Genomic DNA, 20,392 nt, shown 5'->3' with positions numbered 1-20,392 from the left:
TCCTCTCTTACGCCTTGTATTAGAGTGGGATGAGGTTATAGAGAGACCCAGACCCAAACCTCACCTGAAAAGGCTCTAAAGAGCATGAGATGCTCTTGGTCATAACAGACCATTCCTTTTCACCTCACTTACACAACTCCTCACTGAACATCTTGGAATACACCTTAAAGAGTCCCAGAGCCCTTTGTGGTGTGTTAATAGTAGGTGATAGTCAAGAAATGCGCAGATTTGGCTTTCTCTCCCCCATGTTACCACAGCTTTTGAAGTCACCAAACACCATGGAACAACTTTTGGAATGCCTCCTTATTTGAAGTTAATGAGATAAGCAAGAGGGGCTGTAGTTCTGCTCTGGTTCCCTTTTAGCAGCTCACAGAGTCATGGTCAGAGTACCTCTAACCCAGCTTCGCCTTTACTTTGAATTGTTCTTTTTTATCTTTCTATTTGCAGTGGTTGGTTTTGGGGTGCTTAAACTCTTTGAGGGGATTTTGGGGGTGGTTGGGTTTATGCTTGTTTCCCGTTGAGCTTTGAAACTCTCTCCCAAAGCAATAAAACTGAGGAACTTCTCTCCACTGCTGTGTTACTCTTTTGGGTAATGGAAGCTGTTACTTCGGACAGTAACTGGGGGGCAGTTTAAGTGGGTAAAACCCAGGCAGGTGCAGACACAAAGTCCTGCCCCCCTCACCTTCCTCCCAGAGCTGAGGTCCAGGGAAGTCTTTCATTAGCACTTCATAAGCAGGTTGTGGGCACTTAATGAGCGGTTTTGTTCTAACTGGTATTAACCAGGCTATGGGGCCAGAGCAGAAGAGGAGCTGCTCTCAGTTGGAATAATCACGGTTTTCATGGTGGAGAGCAGAGCTCGCTCCCCATTTCCTGTGTGATCAGGGAGCTGGATGCTACTGGGTGGGAGGAAAAGCACCATCCCTGAGCAAGCTTCATGTGCGGGTGCTGATGACCAAAGCTGCCTCCTTGCACCCAGCAGAGATGTGGCTAAATCCCTGCTCCTGAAGCCACAAACCTCCCCTGACTGGGAGCAGAGGGATGTGCCACACGGGAGCCCAGAGCAGCCGCCTCAGGTGCAGGAGATGATGTGAGCTGGTAACGAGCTCCTTTCCCCTCCCAGCAGGGCACCAGGCTCCAGCTGGGCAGAAGGAAAAGCAGGTTCGAGTTAAAAATGGTTCTTATTTGAGCTTAGCAGCGAGGCTGAGGTCGGGAGCACTTGGAGCTGATCATCACTGTAGTGACAGGACAAGGGGTAAGGGGTTCAAACTGAAACAGGGGAAGTTTAGATTGGATATAAGGAGGAAATTCTTCCCTGTTAGGGTGGTGAGGCACTGGAATGGGTTGCCCAGGGAGGTTGTGAATGCTCCATCCCTGGCAGTGTTCAAGGCCAGGTTGGACAGAGCCTTGGGTGAGATGGTTTAGTGTGAGGTGTCCCTGCCCATGGCAGGGGGGTTGGAACTGGATGATCTTAAGGTCCTTTCCAACCCTAACTATTCTGTGAGTCTGTGATCTGCGGTGCTGAAGGTGATGGCTCGGGGTGATGGGGCTCCCTGTGCCAGTGCCACCCTGGGGACAGCGGGGAGCCTGGCAGGGGCTGGGGGCTGATTTTCTTCCCTTTGACTCTGCTCGTCCTGCTCAGGGGTGCCCGGGGAGCAGAACCTGCCCATGACCCCCGGAGGGAGCACTGGGTAAGGACCGCGCGTCCCATTCCCTGCACGGGGCGAGGGGTTGGTCCCGAAGGGGGGTACCGAGAGGAGCTTTGCACCGCCACGAGCAGGGTCCGGGCTGCGGCAGGGGCTGAGCGCGCCCCCGGTGCCCGCAGGCTCCTGCGTGGGGCAGGGGCAGCCGGGGGGGGGATGCGGGGGTCCCCCCTTGTCCCCCCGCACACCCCTGCCCTGCCCTGCCCTGCCCTGCCCCGGCGCGCTCGGGCACCGTTGAGCAGCCGTTGCCTGGGAACAGCCGCGGGCTGCAAACAGGAGCCGGGGCCGGGCTCGGGGTGACCGCGGGTCCCCAGCGCGGTGCCGGGGAGGAACCGAGGCCTGGAGGGGGCTTGGGGACGGCTCTGAGGGGGCTCCGGTGAGACCCGCGCGGCTGCAGAGGTGCCCGGGGGGGGGGGGGGGGGTTCATGGGGCCCCTTCCGCCGTCCGTGCAGGAGGCGCTGGTGTTGGCTCCAGTCCAGACCCGTGAAGCTGGGGGTGAGGCAACCGCTGCCCATGGGGACCGAGACAGCCCCGTCCGAGGGCAGTGTCCGTGCAGGCGGAGGGGAGGGAGCCCGAGCTCCGCTGCAGTAACCGGGGCTGTGCTGGGCTTGCTTGGGCACAGCGGGAGTGCAGCTGGAGATGAAAAGGGGCTCTGGGGACCTTCTTCCAGGTGCCCTTTTCTCCTGTTGTGCCAAACTCCAGCCAAACCTGGGGGGTGAAGGGATATTTCAGAGCATCTCCATGCTCCCAAGGGAGGGAAGGTGCGGATGAAGGGTTCGGATGAAGGGTTCATGGGGAGCTGCACAAGCGAGGGGTGAGCAGGAGCAAGCAGGGACCCCAAGGAGACAGCCTAGGAGGCACAGAGAGCTCAGGCCATGGCCCTGCTGCCGGCCTCGGTGAGGGCAGCACCACGGCAAGCTCCGCCTGACACAGGCTCCATGGGCAGGTCCTGGTGCAAGCAGAGCCCCCGGCTCCCCAGTGCCACCCAGAGCGGGGAGCTCAGCAGCAGCGCTGTGCGGTCTCGGTCCATTCCTCAGGGTTTGCTGAGCACTGGAGCTGCCTGAGAGTGATGGGAGCAGGAGGGAGCTCAGCCTCCATCCCTGCAGTGAGTGAATGAAACGTTATCTCAGCTGCCCCAGAAACAAAGCCCGTGCCCGAAGGAGGTTTGTGTCCGCATGAGAGATCGCTGGAGGAAAACAAACACCTGCGGGGAGAGGGAAAGGGTGGCGTGGATCCAAGGAGAAGATAAAGTGGGGAAAACCTGTGCAGGGGCTGCTGCGAGCTCTGACACCCCAGGGCTGTTGGATACAGGAGGCCGTGGAGGTGCAAAGAGGGCAAGATCGGACGTGCAGAAAGGGAAGCAGCAGCAGTGGGAAACTTCCCATGGCATTTTCCTTCCCTGGTACAAATCCATAGGCGGCTTCAATAGGAGCAAAGGAGCACCTGGATACAGGAGCCTGCCCTGAGAGTGATGCAGGTCGGGTGGGAGATGTGCCAGGTGTGCTCCCATTAGCTACAGGGCAGCCCCTGGCTGGACCGGCCCAGAGCCAGCATCCACTGAGACCTCTCTCCCTTTCCAAGGACCCCCTTGCTGCTGACAAGGAGATGGAAGGGGCACAGGAGGATGCCAAAGGGGAAGATACTGAAGGGACATCATGCCTGGAGGGTGCTGGATCCCCAGCACTGCCGGAGCCCCAGGACAGCAGGCAGGATGGCTTTGCCAGCTTGGTGTGGGAGGCCGTGCCGGGGATGCTCTTCCAGGAGGACAGGCAGAGCAGCCTTCACCCCCTTGTGAGTACCAACGGGCTCAGTGCCGCTATGAGGGTCCAAAGAGCACCCAGCTCTCTGCCACCACCACGGAGACTTCAGTGGCTTTTACAGCCCTGCTGCTAAGAGCCAGGAGCTGTCTCTTCCCCACAGAGCCTGTCCTGGGTGCTGGGCTACAACAGCAGCCTGGCCGTGCACAGCCTGATGGACGGGGAGGACCGGGTGCTCCTGTACGCCTCCTCTCACACAGTGGTTATCCACGATGTCCTGGGGAACAGGCAGTACCACCTGCAGGTCTGGACACAGCCTTCACATCTCCCTTCTCCTCTTCTTCCTCCTCCTCCTCCCAAACCCTCTCCAGCTGGGCTGGAAGGATGAGAGAGGAGGACCCTTGGGAGGGAAGACAAAGGGATCTCAGGAGCAGAGCAGTTTGATGAATGCATTGAAGAGCCACCAGGTCAGGAGCCCCCGAGGCACTTTGCTGCTTCTCTTTCCCCAGGGCCACATAAAGAGCGTTTCCTGCCTGTGTGTGAGTGAAGACAGGCGCTGGGTTGCAAGTGCCGACCGAGGGCCTGATGCTCTGATCATCGTGTGGGATTCCTTCTCCGGGTAAGCTCCCGGGAACCTCCCCTTTGGAAACCTCTTATGTCCAGTAAATCACTCGGGATGACTCCAGGCTCAGCCGAGGGTGAAGAGCGATCGCCTTGAACCTGCCGGGAGGGGAGCACCCATGGGGACTTTGCTCCGTAGGATACCGGTGCGCACCATCTTTGGGAGCCATCCGGAGGACGGGGTCAGCGCCATCGCCATTTCCCAGGATGCGAAGTATTTGGCAGCCATTAGTGCCGGAGCAGTGCAGGTGAAAACCTCTCCTCTCCCGTCCCTTTGCAGGGTAGATCCCGGGAGGTTTTCCCCGGTGCAGCCCAGGGGAGGGAGGGGATTTGGGTGAGGAGAGCAGGTCTGCAGTGATGGCTTGTTTCTGCTGAGCCGCTGGGAGCCACACCTGGGTTTCATTAAAGTGAGCACTGCTGAGCTGGGAAAATGGATCTGAAGTAGGGATAAAAGCTCCCGACTCCAGTGTGCTTCAACTGAAGCAACTGCTAGCGTTGTTTCCCGAAATGGAGCTCCTGGGTTTATCCTGCTCCAGCTTTTTGTGCCCCACCATCTGCTGCAGCTGGAGGGAATGGGGCTCCCCCGAGCTCCCAGAAAGCCACAAATGTCCCTTGGGTTTTCCTTTCTCTTCCAGAGAGTTTGTGTTTGGAAGTGGACTTTGCCCACAGAGAAGCCCCTGTGCAGCACGGAGCTGAGCCCTGACTTTGGGCATCAGGTGAGTGCCCGTGGCCAAGGGGTGACTGGGCTGGACTGGGCAGCCCCATCCTCACCTGCAGCCCTGTGCCCCATCCCATTGGGGCTGCTGGCAGCTGCTGGCTGGAGGTGGGGGGCAGGAGGCGTTGCTCAGCTTGGTGTGAATTCCCACCTTTTCGTTTCAGGATTATGTCATTTTTAACCCTCAGAACCCCCATGAGTTCATCAGCAACAGCAGAACCCAGGTGATATTTTACCTGTGGGTAAGTAGGGACGTGGGACGTCGCACTTTGCTGTGTGGGTCTGCCCCTTCCCTGTCACTACCAGGCGATGGGGAGGGGATGCGCTGGCACTGCAGGGTTCCAAAGCACTTACCCTGGATGTTCTCTTTGCCTTTCCCAGGGCAGCGATGGTTTGCAGTACGGAGCTCCGCTCCTGAGCAGGCAGGTGAGCACAGGGGGACCACAGCACTGTCACCCTCCTGGCAGCAGCACTGTCCCCCTTAAGAGAAGCAGCGGCCGTGCCTGCAGCCTGTCCCCATCCCTCTCCTGGAGACATGAGTCAGGATTGCCTGAGGAGCTCCCCCCCACCACCCCAGGGATGCCCCACTGCATCTTCTGCTGGGGCTGCGGCCTGTGACAGCCCTGCCATGGGACACAGAGGGGATGTCACACAAGGCACCAAGCAGAAACACCCCCGCTTGAGGAGGGAAGAGCCATTCCCAAGGGTGCAAGGCCTCGCTGCTCCCCCTGCAGACCTTCAAGGCCGTGGTGGGACGCTTCAGCCAGTCGGTTTTCCATTTCAACACCACGCAAGCTCTGACGGGCACCGCGGCCGGGAAGCTGGTGGTGTGGGACCACAGGGACCCCCAGGGACAGCGGGACAAGCCGCACAGCGTGAAGGCCACCAAAGTGGTGCCTCTGCAGAAGGAGAGCATCACCGTGCTCACGGTGCTTGAGAGGTAACGGGGGTGGCAGCTTCCCGCAGCGGTAGCACAGCCCTCGGGCAGCTCAGCAGAGTTAATGCTGATGGAAGCTGCTGGTGCGAGTGTTGTCACCCGGCAGCGTGCGAGGAGCGGGGACATTCACGCAGCTGATCCCTGAGCCCTTGCTCCGGCTTTTCCCAGCAGGGAATTTGGATGGGGGTTAAAAACAAGGCTGAACCCCCCCGTTAACGTGACTCCAGCTCTGCCGCAGCCGCTGACACTGAGCTGCCGCGGTCACAGAGGATGGCGAATGAGCCAGGCTCAGCCTCCCGGCCTTTACCGGCAGAGGGAGCAGACAGACACCGAACGCTTTGAGAGCATAGGGACAGGGCAGGGGACAGCACAGCCGTGGGCTTCCCCCCTGCTCACCCTGCACTTGTGCAGAGGAAAGGAGAAGAGCGCATCCTTCTGCTCAAGGATGCTGTCCGAGAAACAGGTGGGAGCTCTCAGTGTGTTATCAGTTACTGGTTGTGGATTAAAGCTTTCCCTTCCTCGCAGCTTCATAGTAACGGGTGATGCGAAAGGTCAGGTTAAATTCTACAACGGGATGCTGCAGCTCCTCACCTGCTACAGCCACAGCAAAGCAGGTTCCATTCGATCCATCTCCTTCTGCAAACCCCGCCCTGGTCCTGTCGGTGCCTCCTCAGCCGGCTCCTCCTCCTGCACCGAGCTCTGCACCACCAGGTGAGGGCCCCTTCATAACCCCAGGTCTCCTCCTGCATTTGCCCTGCAGCGTCAAAGCTGGGGAGGTCTCAGCTCAGGCTTCTGGGCAAGGCAGGCACAGGGAGACAGGACAGGGAACGCACCCCTGGTTCCCCTTCCCGCAGGGTTTGGGGTTGGTGTTTGTGCCATCTGCCCTGCGAAGAGAAGCACGGGGGTGTCTGCTGGGCAGCCCCCCTCTGCCTGCAGGCCCCAGTGGCCACCAAAACCCAGGAGGGCTCCGGCACAGCCTAAACCCTGAACTTGATGCCTCGATGCAGGCGGGAGAAGCGTTAAGGCAGCAGGAGGGGATGCGCTGGGTGCTCAGCTCCTCTGTCACGTACCCGGCAGACCAGGCAGCGCTAATGCTGAGCCTGCCGCTCCCGCTGGGCCCCTTAATCCCTCCCGTGGATGGCTATTTCCAGTTGGATTTTACCACGGCTAGGCAAGCTAATCGGGGCAGTGTCAGTGCAGAGGCTGTCCCGGAGGCGATGGCACCCGTGCTGGGTTGCATTACATCGATTCAGGAGACTGCGACAGCCCCAGCCTGGTCACTGGCCCTCCCTGCCCTGTGTGTGATGTAGATGTGCCTGAGGATTTATAGGGAGCCTGCAGGCCAGATGAAGCTGTTCTGTGGCTCAGTGCAGGCTGCACACCGTATGTCTGTCGCTCCTGTTCAGGATCTCCTGGCAACGTCTCTTCTTAGCCATGCGTGTTTTCCAAAGAGCCATGTGGGACAGATTCCTCTCCAGTCTGGAGCAGTGCCCTGGGGAATGGTTTGGTTTTCCCTGTCAGTCTCTGTTGTCTCATCCCTCTTCCTTGTTGCTGCTGCAGCTCTTGCCACTTGCAGGAGCCTTTTATGCTGCCCAAAGCAGCATAAAACCAAAGGGGAAGCCTCAAGCCTGCTCCCCTCACAAGGCTGGTGGGCACGCAAGGGGCATCCAGCACCCGGGCCAGATGTGCATAAACTGATTGCTGTCACAGGCCAGCTGGCAAAGAGACTGCCCTTTCCCCACTGATGCTGCCGGTGGGATGCAGCCGCTCGCTCTGTGTGGTCCTCTCTCCACCCTCCAGCTGGGCCCAGGCTCGCGGGGCTCGGGCAGACTGCTGACTGTGCACATTCATCTTGTGAAGCGCAGCATCACGCAGCCGTCTGCTTCACACATCACCGGCCATGCAGCGGGCCCCTCGCCCCGGCGTGGCTGGGTGAGCACCCAGGCAGCAGCTCTGTCTGCGCTGGAGGGATGGAGCTCTCCCCTCACCTTGTCCGCGGCAGCGCGGTCAACACGGAGCCGCTGACAGTGGTGGCATGGAGGCAATGAACGGGCCATGGAGGGGGTCTTGAATTGCTCATTTGTCTGTCTCACACACCAGTGACTTGCAAACGGCAAAAGCTACCCAGATGTCATTCATCTTCTGGCTTGCCTGCCCAAGTAGAAAATGGAACCAGCTCCAGTGTCTTCCCGCGGAGATTTAGCAGGTCATGAACACAAAGTGCCACCTGCTTCCAGGTCAAGGAGTGTTTGCATATTGCATAGTGCAAAAGATAAGCGATTGTCCAACTAAGTTGCCAAAAAGAGACCAATGTGTAATATAGCTCGGAGGGACGTGAGCCAGCTCCTCTGATTCATCAGATTCTCTTTCTCTCACACTGAACAGGAACTTTATCCTCTCAAACTCTGATGCAACCGTGTTCCGGGTTGCAACAGACGGGATAAACGTTGAGAAAGTCATGGAAGAGGCAAAGAAAGCAGTGAATGCCATCGCCTGTCACCCCCGGCAGGCACGCGTGGCCCTGGGGAGTCACTGTGGGCTGCTGAAGGTGTGGGATTACGAGCAGAGGGAGTACCTGGTCAGCAGGATATTCCCTGAGGCCAGCATCCAGTGCTTGTCCTATGACCCTGAAGGTATCCTGGCCCTGTGACCTCCCCCTGTGCTTCCCGGGAGGAGGGACAGTGTTGTGAGCTCTCTGGCATGCTTTCCAGGTTATTTTCTGGCTGCTGGTTTCACTGATGGGAGCGTTCACATCCTCGATGCCATTTCCCTTCAGTCCTCCTGCAAAGAGTTCAAGTTCTCGCAAGGTCCCGTGACTCACCTGGGCTTCTCTCACGATTCGGAGTACTTCGCAACCGCTGTAAGCTTGGATTTCCCTCTCTGTGCTTCCCGTGTGCTGCTCCGGGTGCAGCTTTCGGTGGGACCGGGGGTTGCTGCCCGTCCTGGAGGCACAGCAGAGCGAGCAGGGCACAGGGATGTCCCTCCCCTGCGGCTTCGTGACTCTGAAATGCTTGCCCTGGCTCGGAGAGGCACTGTGTGAGAACATCACCAGCCACAGCCGCGCCGCAGACCCGCTGCTGGCAGCGCCCCATCGCTGGCTTTAGAGACGAGTCTGAGCTCTGCATCCATCTGCAGCAAGGGCTGGAGCAAGGATTTCCTCCTGGCTGGTGCTCTGCAAGGGGGTTGCTCCCTTATCCCATGTCTCAGTGCAGAAGTGTTGAGGCAGCACTGAAGCACTTTGGCAAAGTAGTTGTAGCAATTGGTGATGATCTGTGCAAAGATAAGGATTCCCCCTTTGTGCACGGATGTGAGGGCACAGCAGTGGGAAGCATCTTCCTTGGGATTTCTGGGGAGCCACTGAACTCAATGTACTGTGCATGGATGTGAGAGCACAGCAGGGAATGCCCCCAGCCAGGATGCTCTGGCCAGGATGGGGTCTGCTTCTGGGCTGCCAATAGACCCAAATCTGTCTGACCTGATGTTTTATCCTGGCTGTGACTCTAACCCTCCTGAAAGGGCCAAGCTGAGCCCGGACAGGATGTGCAAAGCTGCCTGCTGCCAGCCAGGGATGTGCACGGGGACTGTGGCTCATTGACCTCTGTGCTGGTGTTCCAGGATGAGACATACACGGTGACTGTTTACAAGAGAGTCCTGCAAAACGGGAGCAGATGCTGGGAACACTTTGCAGAGCTGTGCTCCCACTACAAACCCATCCGCAACATCCTCTTTGGGGTCCGGTTAGACAGCAACGAGCCCAGGCTCCTGAGCCTTGGGGAGGACCGGCACCTGGTAGGTCAATGTGAGAGCCTAAAGGGCAGGGAAGCTTTGTGGTTAAAGTGGGGCACTCAGCCTTTAATGCTGCAGCTCCCGACCCTGTCCCCACCAGCTCTGTCACAGGGGCTGTGTCTCAGATGGGTGTCAGGGTTCAAGCTGAGGCTCTGCTACTTCAGGCTGCTGCAGGAGATGCTAGATCCAGTTAATGCACAAGGGCCAGGGTGCTGGGCCAGGGTGCTACACAGGGGAGTTGCTGTGTTTCCTTGTCTTCCCTCCAGGTTGAATATGACCTGAGCATCAGCAGCAAGGGCCACTTGGAGGTCTTGCACAGGGACCGCATAGAGCAGATTGCTGTGCCCCTGTGCTTGGCCTGGTACCCACAGCTCAGCAACGAGTCCTTTATCCTCACAGCCAACAGCTGCTACAAAATGAAGCTCTACAACACAACCACCAAACTGTGCAGGTAGAGGAGGGATTCAGGCCTACCACTGCCTGGGAGCTCCATCCTGAGCTGGTGTTCTCCTCTGTCTAATGTCTGTTCTACTCCCACCCGTGTGTTTGCTCATCTGAGATGCAGATCTTGGAATGACTTCAGGGCCCCCAGGTGCTCCATCCTTGTGTCTGCTCTACTGCTCACTAATGTGTCATCTAGTAGGGTTGTGGCTGCAGGTGGTTCTCAGTCTGCCCAGTACACCGGACTTGAGAAGCAGCAGTTGGGTACCAGCTAAAGAGACAGGAGCCCACACAGCAAAGCACAAGCACTGAATGATCCCCGAGTACTCAGTTCTGCTCTTAACCCAAGTGTGGTCCCTTTTAGCCAGGAACCCTGTCCTGTCTTGTCCTCTAGGCCAGTAGTACAAAGCCTTTGCACCTACCACACTTCTCCATATCCATCCATCCATGTACACAGCAGCCACACAGAGAGGGGAAAATGTTTTGTGAGCCCTTGAATGTATGACAATGTTGTTTGCCTTTAGAAAGACCCTTTTGGGACCAACCTACGGCTCCCCATTGGAGAAGATCCAAATCCTCCCAGCAACAAGCACTGTGGATCCCCAGAAACGCTACCTGGCATACATTACAAAGGACAAGGTACAGAGTCCCATCTGCCCCAGCCGTACAAGACACCCGCTTGTAGAGGTGGGGATCCTCGGCAGAATCCCTAGGGATTCCAATGGGACCCCATCCCTCCCAGGCTCCCTCTCTCCTTGCAGGTGGGCTTGCAGATTTTGCCTGTTGATGGCAACCAACACAAGTCCTCAGCTGTCACCTGCCACCCGGGGGGTGTCTCTGACCTCGCTACCTCCTACGATGGACGCTACATCTTTACAGTGGGGGGAAACGACTGCACTCTTATGAAATGGGAGATCAACCTAAAGTGAGTACACCAGGAAGGAGGAAGGAGTCTTGTTGCAGGTTTCCACTGCCGCTTGGCCAACACAGCTGAAGCAGATGTTCCTCAGCACTGACACCGAGAAAGGGACTTTTGTCCTAAAAGGTCTCTGTTTGTGTCCAGAGGAGTTAAAGCCAGGTCTCCCAGCTATTACTATGCTTATCCTGGTGTATAAGGTGGTGCTGCACCCATGGGGCAACACAGCAGGGTGCTGCATGGGGAGCGTTCCTCTGCAGGGCTCTCTTGAGCATGGGACATTCTGGGTTGACAAACCCCTGACAAAGCTGCACTCTCCTGGTGGCTTAGGAGGGTCAGCTTACATAGCAATGACCTGCCAGGCCCCAAGTAACGTTGTGGGGTGGCAGTGGAAAAAGGAGGGACACAATTTCGGGGGGGGCTTTGGTCTCCTCTATGTGCTGTAGCCACACAGTCAATAGAGGGGGTTAAACCAGCAGACATTGCGGGTGGTAGCCATAGCACCTATAAAATACTCCAGCCTGGGAAACGGGACCTGAAGGGTAAGAAGTTGAGCAGAGGGTTTTCTGGTCCTTATGAGGGCATGGCCAGTGTGATGGGAGGCTGCTGGGGTTAGCAGGGATCAGAGGAGCAGCTCTGGCTGCAGGAGGAGCATACGAGGTGGCTCCTGATATAAGAGTGTCTGCTCTCCAAATGGGATAGGATAAAATCCTCCCCTGCATCTGAAGACTGGATTTAGGACAAGCCACCTTAATCCTATGAAGCTTTGCCTACATGAGTAAATGGGGTGGCTGGAGGAGCGAAGGCTGCTCTTGCAAAGGAGGATTTCCAGGCTCTGGCCTGGAGCATCAGTGATAAACCCTGCCAGGTTTCTTCCACCTTCCCTCTGCCAGCTCCCTTGGGCAGCGGTGCCAGATGCGTGCTCCCACATGGCCAACGGGGAATGTGGCAAGGGCACAATATATTCTGGCTTCCTTGCATGTCAAGGACCAAATCTGCTCGTTGCAACGTGTGTGCAAGGCCAGAGGGTTCTCGCCTCATACGCGTGGCTGCAGACAGCCAGTATATACACATATCCATTGAAAGGGAACAGGCAGCTCTGAGTGAGCTGAAAACCGCCAGGCCAGTGCAGAGCAACTTCACCTTCACACTTCAAGGACTAGAAAGGGAGTTTAGTCCATTCTGGAGGTCGAAAAGACAGATAAGCATCATGGTCTCTGTGGGTCTGTGCGTTTGTTTTTACACTGCACGTCTCCCTGATAGCACAGAGCACGTCTCCTGGTTTCTGGCAACTCAACCTCATGGGAGCTGCCTTTTAGCCCTCACTGTTAAGTTTGCCTTTTGGAGTGCCCCTCACCTTCCTAGGACAAAGGCTTTGTGGTTGAGATGCGCTAGACCTGCTTAAACCCTTTCTTGTGGGTACTGCTCGCTCAGAGGAAAGCCCAAAGGGTGCTGAGCCAGCTCACCTTCATGTGCCAGAACAAAGGAAACCTGGGTGGGAAAGCAAAGGGCTTATTTATTTTCTTTTCCACTTTGTGTGGCTTAAGCAGTCGGGGGTCAGGATAAGCGACATTTTAAGGAAGGCAATAGAATATAAATGATCCTTCTTTATAATGGTTGGCCAGGGTCCAGGCAACATTGAATTTCTATGTAATTTGTTTTCGGAGCGAAGCCCTTGATGAGCTAATTATCATTTTATTGCTGCTTCTGGCATCTTGTGCATCTCCACTGTGTTTAATACCCAGATAACTTAATTATGAAGGAAGCATGGAGCTTACAAAGAAAAACCCTGGTGGAAGCAGCGCTCCAGAGGTGCGTGTGGAAGCTGCAGCCTTGCTGCCAGGCGTGGGGCATTATGTGGCAACGCTACGCCACGATTGCGCTACCAGCTTGGTTTCCTTTTACATCTGCACAAGGCAAACAGATTCTTTCGGCTTCAACTGCCTATGAAATGGAAACAAAGAGGTGGCACTCAGATGCTTTCAGTTTAATGTAGGCTGCACCTGTGACACGGTCACGGGCCACAGCAGAGGGAGTAATGGATTGCACTGAGCTACTGGGGAAGAGTGTGTTAGATCCAGGAGCAGGGAGCTTTAGGTTTGTGGGGGTTACTACAAACACCAAGCCCCAGCTCTCCCTGCATGTTCAAAATGCTGATCTAGCTAATTCATCTCCCTCAATGTCTCTATAAGGAAGCAGGAAAGCTAAATGCCAGACACCAAGCTCAAGTCTATGGAAAAGCTCCTGGCTCCCAGCCCTGTGCTCATTCCACTAAACAAGAGGACCATTCAGTAATAATTAATTCCCACACTGTGCTATTGTATGTAAAACCTGGGTATGAAAGATGCTGTAGAGGAGCAGGCTGACGATAAAGTAGCACACGCTTGAAGGCAATGCTTTTCTCTCCTGAACGTGTCTGTGAACAATGACTAGAAAGGGAAATGTGAAATCTCTCCTCACATGAACCCTTCCTGTAGCTTCTTTTCTCTGCTTTTCCAGTGCCTTGGATGCTGCTGTTTCCCTTGGCGGGGAGGACATGAGCCCATTCTACAACCTACTGGATGGTGGCAGAGAAGGCAAATTCTTCCAGGTAACAAAGCCCACTGTGAAGGCTGTCTGGTTGGAGTTTAAGGTTCATTTATACAGGCCTGACATTTCTTTCTTTGTTGTCCAGCTTGCCTTTAACAGCAATCTCATTGATATGCCCGTTAGTAAATCTTGACGGGAGCCTTATCTTCCATGCCTGTTGCTAACTGAACTTTACAGCGTTCTGTTTGAATCCCTCGCAGGAACTGGAAGACTATTTTTACTATGCACAGCTGCACAGCCAAGGTATTGACACACTGGAGACCAGGCGGGTGTCAACACATATTCCCTTGGAGGAAATCCCTTCTGTAATGAGAGCAATGGGGTTTTACCCATCAGAGGAAGAGGTTGGTCAGCTGTTTTTATTGTTGTTATTGAAAGATAAGAGAGTAAGACTGATTACATCCACCAAGTGTGCTGAGGGCCAGATTCTGACCACTGTTATGCTGGATGGCTCCAGAGTGTATTTGCTGTTGTCAATGCATTTAACCAGTTTGCATCAATATAGGAGTAGTGAGAATCTGGCAGCAAATTCCTCAAAAAGTGATGATTCCTCACTAGAGAGGAATGGCAGGGGCAGGCTGAGCAAGCCAGAGTCTGATGGTTCAGAAGTGTTCAAGCCAAAGACCTCAGGTTCTTCTGGAGGTTTAATGCTTTGCCACCACTGCAGAGGTGGGGCTCTTCACAAGGTGAGCTGAGAGAGTTTTGGAATGAATCTTCCTTTGGCTCTCAAGGGCAGCAGCCTCCAGCTTTCCAAAGCCCATGGGCTGAAGTACCCTGTGTGCAGGCAGTGATGTGCTTCACTCTCTGTGACTTCTGCTAGTGGTTGAGCTGCTTCATGTCCAGCCTGTGGCTGGTGCGCCGTGGGGTGAGTCCCTCCAGCTCAGATGGAGGCTCAGCCAGAGCATCCTGTATGTGTTACCAGCATGGGTGGGAATGTCCAGCTCCATGCAGTCATTTGGACACTGACAGAGCCTCTTTTTCTTGTTCTGCCTGGGACTGACAAAAGAATGATTTTTAGATGGAGACAGCAGCTTTTATTCCCCCAGAACTTAAAGCTCTTTCATAACTGATAAACTCTGCAGAAGCTCTCTCTGAGCTTGCCTTTCAGGTTGCAGCAGCAGAGCTTCCTATCAAACATTTCTCAAGAGCTTTTTAGCTTCATATTTTACAGCAGACAAAGACAACTGATTTAATAAGGGTGCTGCTGCTTCCCCTTTTGCGGTTGTTTCTACAAGGCAGTTTGTATTGTATACAAACCTAATTTGTAATGTTGTAACCTGGCAAAAGGGTAATTAAAGCGCCTACAAAAACCCCCAAATTACTGAATCTGATGCAAGGAGATTTAAATAACAACCTCTTTGCACCAGCTACAGCCCCTCAGCGCAGGAGGGGCTCTCCCAAGGGAAGCAGTACATCGCTGCGCTCCCTTCATCTCTCTGCGGAGGAGGCTGTGTTCATCACTGCCATTGCATAGGAACCCCACAGGCTGCTGCTGTGGTGCTGTGAGGCTGTGCCACCCCATCTGCCCAGGCACGCTCTGCCAGCAGAGCCAGCAGATGGGAGGCAGGATCTTTGCCACAGCCACCACCTAAAAAAAAGACTCACTTTGGGGCCCCCACAACCAGCAAATGTTTGACTGAGCCGGGACCACTTTGCCCTCGTTTCAAGCTGTGGTGTTACCCACTCGTAACCTGTTAGATCTTTTCCTTGGGTTATTACACTGTCACCTCCTGGGGACAAAGAGGACACATTTCCCTGGGAAATGTCTCTGTTAACCTCCCCCACCCTGCCCCAAATCGAAATGAAAACAGCATTTCAGGCACGGAGCAGAGGTGCTAAGCTGCTGTGAAAGCAGGCAACCTTCAATCTGCTTCTCGAAGCAGGCAGGACAGCATTAAAACATAAAGTTCCTCTCTCTCTAGAGGGTTTTAATAAAGGAAAAGCAGGAGGGAAAAAGGCAGCTTGGGCTGAGTAGGAAAGCTTTTGGGAATTGGTGCTTTTCTTTTGTAGTTCAGTGGTGCTGGGATAAAACCTAATCCCAGATCAGCCAGAGCTGAGTGAAAATGACTGCTCTTGCCTGGTGTGACACTCGCTACAGGGGAAATACAAGGCTGAGATTTCCCTCTTCCCCGGGCTTCATTCAGTGAAAAACTTGTGACACAAGGACAAAGGCCCAAGGCTGAATGCAAAGTCCTCCCCGGGGAGATCTTGCATCAGCTTTGCTTCCTGGGGAGCAGCAGGCTTGGTACGGGCTGGCACAGGGAATTCTCCTGGCATTTCTCTGCTGCCTGTGTATCTCCAAAGGGGCTTGCTTTGGAGCAGGAGTACACTGAAGGCAAGAAGCAGATGCTGCCTTTCGGACACACATCTGTACAGCTGCCAAATGCGCAGGCTCATGGCACCAGACTTCAGGAAGAGCACTAGTACCCAGCACAGCCAGTGCTTGCCCGTTTGCCCAAGAGAAGATCCAGCTGTGCAGGATGTCAGCCCCACTGAGCAAACTTCAGATTTGGCTTGAACCGTACCAGACACATGTCGGTTTGGGGGGGGAAGGTTGTTTATGCCAGCCAGGGGGTGTATATGCGGTGTGCAGCCTGGGTATGTTGGGACTTTGGTGCATGTACTTCCGTAGTGGGGTGGTGTATTTACTGGTTTGTGGTTTGCTTACCCACTGTCCCCAGAGCGGAGACACAGCTGTGACAAAGGTACCGCTAACAGCCGCAAAGTCACCCAGTGCCTATCATAAGAAAATAGAGGAAACCCAAAATGTCAACCATCTGCTACCCCCATCTTTATCTAATGTCATCATAACAATGAGTGTGTAACTGTCCATGTCCATCCTCAGCTGCTGAGTGCTGGCTTATTGTTGAGATACAGTCACAGCATCTGAGGTACCCACACATGCATGATGACGGTACATTGACATTGGAAACTGGCCTGATGTTCTTCACAAAGAAAACATGTCCCACTCTGTCTTGCCTTGATCTTTAGATTGAAGAAATGCTAAATGAAGTAAAATTCAGCAACTGTGTGGATACTGGAGAACAAGTGACGAAAATCAATTTAGAGGATTTTATCAAACTTTATGTAAATCATCGACCTGCTTTTGGCTTGTCAATGAACAGAATACAACGAGCGTTTCGGGTTCTTGGTTCTGATAATGAGAATGGAGACAAAGTTATTGACAGAGGAGACTTATTGTGGCTGCTTCAATGCAGAGGTGAGTTATTTCTTGTCTAATATTAGTTTTATGCTTGCTAGTTCTGCCTTCAATTTCAGAACGTATTCACTGCAGCAAAAAATTAATCTGGAACTACAGCTTGGTAACCAGGGCAGGCATGTGGAGCAACTGCCTTAAGATCTTAAATTGAATAATCACATCTATTGTCCCAGCTGCACTTCTTTTCCTGGTCTGGAAATCTCTCCTGGCCTCAGGTAACTTGTCTGTCAAACGATGAGTCGGGATTTTGGCAAATTGCACCTTTCTTTCAGTGTGTCCTTATCTGAATCATTGCTCTCTTTTCCAGTTACACCATCTCCAGAAAGGTAGTATAAAACTGAAAAAGAGGGGGGACAAGAGAGAAGGGGTAGAATTGGTCAGTCCTGTGTGAAAGTCTGAGAAGATGGGATGGTTTAGTTCAGCTGAATCAGGGAGAACACTGTAAAGGTGTTTATTATGTCCCATGCCATAGAGAGGTAAATGACTAACATGTATTGTCTTGCTCCTGTTGTAAAAGTGCAGCTGAGCGTTAAGACAGCTAAAGGGAACTGATGTTTTACTCAGTACATCACCTGGTAAAAGTCATTGCCACAAAGATCCTTGGAAACCAAGGATTCAGGCAGTGTGAGAAAGGTTAGTTATATGGATGGTGTGACCATCCATAAATAGATACATTAGCCAGAACAGTTTCATAACAGATCTATAACCTTATGCTTCAGTGCACAAGCCAGCCACTAACTGGGAACACATGCTATGTCCAGGTTATTCAAAGATACTAGATCAAGACTTTCGTGCACCTTTCTCTTCCACCTCTGTGTGGAAATGGCTACAGCCATTGATACAGGGCTATATGGACTGTAGTCTGCCCCATGCCAGGAATTCTTTAGTGGGAATAGAAACTCAAGCCCCTCAAGGGCACTGTAGCCTAAAGAGCTGTCTGCAGTAGAATTTCTCTCTTTGATGAATATTTTTTCTCAAAATACAATATGCAAGAACAATTTTCCTTAGGATCAATATTTTCCTGTGTTGGGATCGTGTGTTTTGGTTGGTAACGTGTATCTCTCTATGTCTGTGATACAGCTGTCTTGTTCTCTTTGTACGCTGTTGTTATTCAAGTTGCCTTCTAGCTTTTGAGGTGGGTGTTGCTCTGTTGTGTACAGGAGAGCGTATGACAGAGGATGAGCTGGCGCTGTGTCTGACCACCCTGCTGGGCAAGCGTCCTGGGGGAGAAGGATCTGAACTGGACACCTCAGGTATGGCATTAACATTCCATGCAGCACAGAAGCAGGACTGCTTTGATTCCCAAATAGAACAATTTAAATTGCAAACCCATTACCCTGTTAGGCCACAAGCTGTCAGAAACACTCAGATGGGATTGCAAAAATAGGCATGGAGCTATAGATTGTCCTTCTCCCGTGCAGCAATTGCATGTGTGCATCTAAAAATAAATGGACAACAAAATATAACTGGGACCTGACAAGATTACATTGCTCTTTATCTGCTTGCTGGCTTGCAACTGGAATTAGAAACACACAGTGGAAGGCTTACACACCAGAGTCCACAGGCAAAAAGGAATCCTACAATATGCAAATGACAGTGTTGATTTTATCCAGGCAGCAATGCCCACTGTAACAGAGCTGTTGATAAACACTGCATCTGTCTACAATTTATGTCCCAGTCTACACCAGTCTAGAACAGCAAGTTACAACACTGGTTTCAGCCAAGGGATGCTGCCCATTGTAATTGGAACTGCTGGGAAGTGCCCCGTGTTTGTACAATTCATGTCCCAGGACACGCCAGTTCAGAACAACATCTAGTTAGGGCCATTGTGGAACTATCTAGCTCTGCAAAGCAACTTTGAAATCCCGGGATTCCCTGGGATTCTAAAATCACATTCAATGGCTGGAGTGTAAAAGCTGGCTCCTTGATGCTTCTGCAGCAGGGACCTAATGCAAGATGTGACTCACAGCCTCACAGATCTGACAGATTCCATCCCTCATGCAAATACATGAAATATTAAGCTAGTACCCCAACACTTTTCCGTGATTCCTTTGTACATCTTTAAAAGCATTCCATTCACTTACTGCACCTTATAAATTTTACTGATCTGGAAAGCCATTTTTACACTGCTCTTGTGTGTTTTGTGTTGTTACTGCTCTTCAGGTGAAGCAGCTTTGACTGAAGAAGAAATTCCAGCAGAAATCACAGCAGAGATATTTGCTGGCGACATTCTTGGCTTACCTATTGCTGAACCAGAAAAAAGAACAGCAAAAAAGAGAGATGAATCTTTGATGTATGAAGACTCAGAATCATAGCGGCCACAAAGTTTTCTGCTCATTCCTATTTCCCAGTCTCCTGTCCTAAAATATCTACAGAAAATACATATTCTGTGTTTATTACAAAGTAAAAGTCACATAGTTTCATATTAATCAGACTCTAGAACAAGCCCCCAGTTTATCACATGCCATAAGGCTATGAGGTCAAACCTATGTAGAGAAGCACTGGGGTGGCTGTAAAGAACAAAGCAGAGGGGCCACCCCATCCCTGGCTGGAACCTTCCTAGAATTCGTTTGAGGTGGGTTTATGCCAGATGCAGTCTATTTTGATTATGTTAAGCCAGTATTTATTTGTGAAACCTGACAGCAAAAGAGCAATGTGAAAGTACTGTATTGATTCAATACCTTGAAAAATGCTTGGATAAGTTAGAATGGATTTGTAAAGTAAAGAAAGGAATGCTGTGTTATACATAAAGGCCAAAATGGAAACCTGGCTTAAAAAAAAATGAGATCTTCTTTCTGAAAGCGATAGTTCCAATTAGCAGTGTAATACCAATGGGACAGCATCTTACTTGTGTTTGTGTAAACAGCATAATGAGGCTGATATAAGTTGCTGTAGAAAGATCAGTGAAGTGCTGTTGAACAGGCTTCCTTCTTTACATCATCCTCAGCATCAATTTGAATAATAATGTAGGCCCTTAAGAAGTGTTCCTTTCAGCAGCAATGTTTCTTAAACAGAGGTCCCTGTTACATACTCTGAAAGTATGTGTGACTGTGCCATTAGAACCAACAGCAAGGTGCGCACTGGATGCATGGTGATGGAGCGCACTGGATGCATGGTGATGGAGTCCAGTGGCACCAAGACCACAACGGGTGTGTGACAGGACAGTTTTTCTGCAGGGCATCACTTCGTGCCTGACTCTCTGCGCACTTACTGATATGTTCATGTACCTCTGCTCTGGAGCTGGTCCAGCCTGAAGAAGGCTCCTTAAGGGGAGATCTTAGAGCAGCTCCAGTGCCTAAAGGGGCTGCAGGAAACCTGGAAAGGGGCTTTGGACAAAGGCCTGTAGGGACAGGACAAGGGCAATGGGTTTAACCTGCCCGAGGGGAGACTGAGCTGAGCTCTTAGGCAGAAGCTCTTCCCTGTGAGGGTGCTGAGGCGCTGGCACAGAGTGCCCAGGGAAGCTGTGGCTGCCCCATCCCTGGCAGTGCTCAAGGCCAGGTTGGACACGGGGGCTTGGAGCAAGCTGCTCCAGTGGAAGGGGTCCCTGCCCGTGGCAGGGGCTGGAGCTGGAGGAGCTTTAAGGGTCCTTCCAACCCAAACCATGCCGTGATTCTATGAAATTACTGGAATTATTTAGGGCAGCTGAGAAACCTCATAACCACCGGAAAAAAAAATAAATGCTTATTACGGATTTATCAGGTCTCGTTTAA

The 20,392-nt window shown here is 52.9% G+C and overlaps 1 protein-coding gene across 1 annotated transcript; it reads left to right on the top strand.

Annotated features, from left to right (window-relative positions):
* Positions 1 to 1,942: 1,942 nt before the first annotated feature.
* On the top strand, positions 1,943 to 19,676 carry CFAP251 (cilia and flagella associated protein 251). The gene is made up of 21 exons (XM_061344524.1): positions 1,943 to 1,996; positions 3,282 to 3,491; positions 3,621 to 3,761; positions 3,967 to 4,076; positions 4,218 to 4,326; positions 4,714 to 4,794; positions 4,958 to 5,035; positions 5,175 to 5,219; positions 5,528 to 5,733; positions 6,256 to 6,441; positions 8,116 to 8,363; positions 8,442 to 8,590; positions 9,346 to 9,519; positions 9,783 to 9,967; positions 10,482 to 10,596; positions 10,719 to 10,882; positions 13,373 to 13,463; positions 13,663 to 13,806; positions 16,454 to 16,682; positions 17,843 to 17,935; positions 18,846 to 19,676. Exons 2-21 carry the CDS (start codon positions 3,306 to 3,308, stop codon positions 18,995 to 18,997), a joined length of 2,886 nt encoding a protein of 961 aa, XP_061200508.1. The 5' UTR covers positions 1,943 to 1,996; positions 3,282 to 3,305; the 3' UTR covers positions 18,998 to 19,676.
* The last annotated feature ends 716 nt before the right edge of the window (positions 19,677 to 20,392 follow it).

Source organism: Neopsephotus bourkii, unplaced genomic scaffold, assembly GCF_033783945.1.
Source record: "Neopsephotus bourkii isolate Nb327-2 ecotype Australia unplaced genomic scaffold, CSIRO-AGI_Nbou_v1 NB_230, whole genome shotgun sequence".
In the NCBI taxonomy this organism is placed as follows: Eukaryota; Metazoa; Chordata; class Aves; order Psittaciformes; family Psittacidae; genus Neopsephotus; species Neopsephotus bourkii.
Note: the sequence above shows the minus strand (reverse complement) of the source record. Positions and strands in the feature narration are given on the sequence as shown.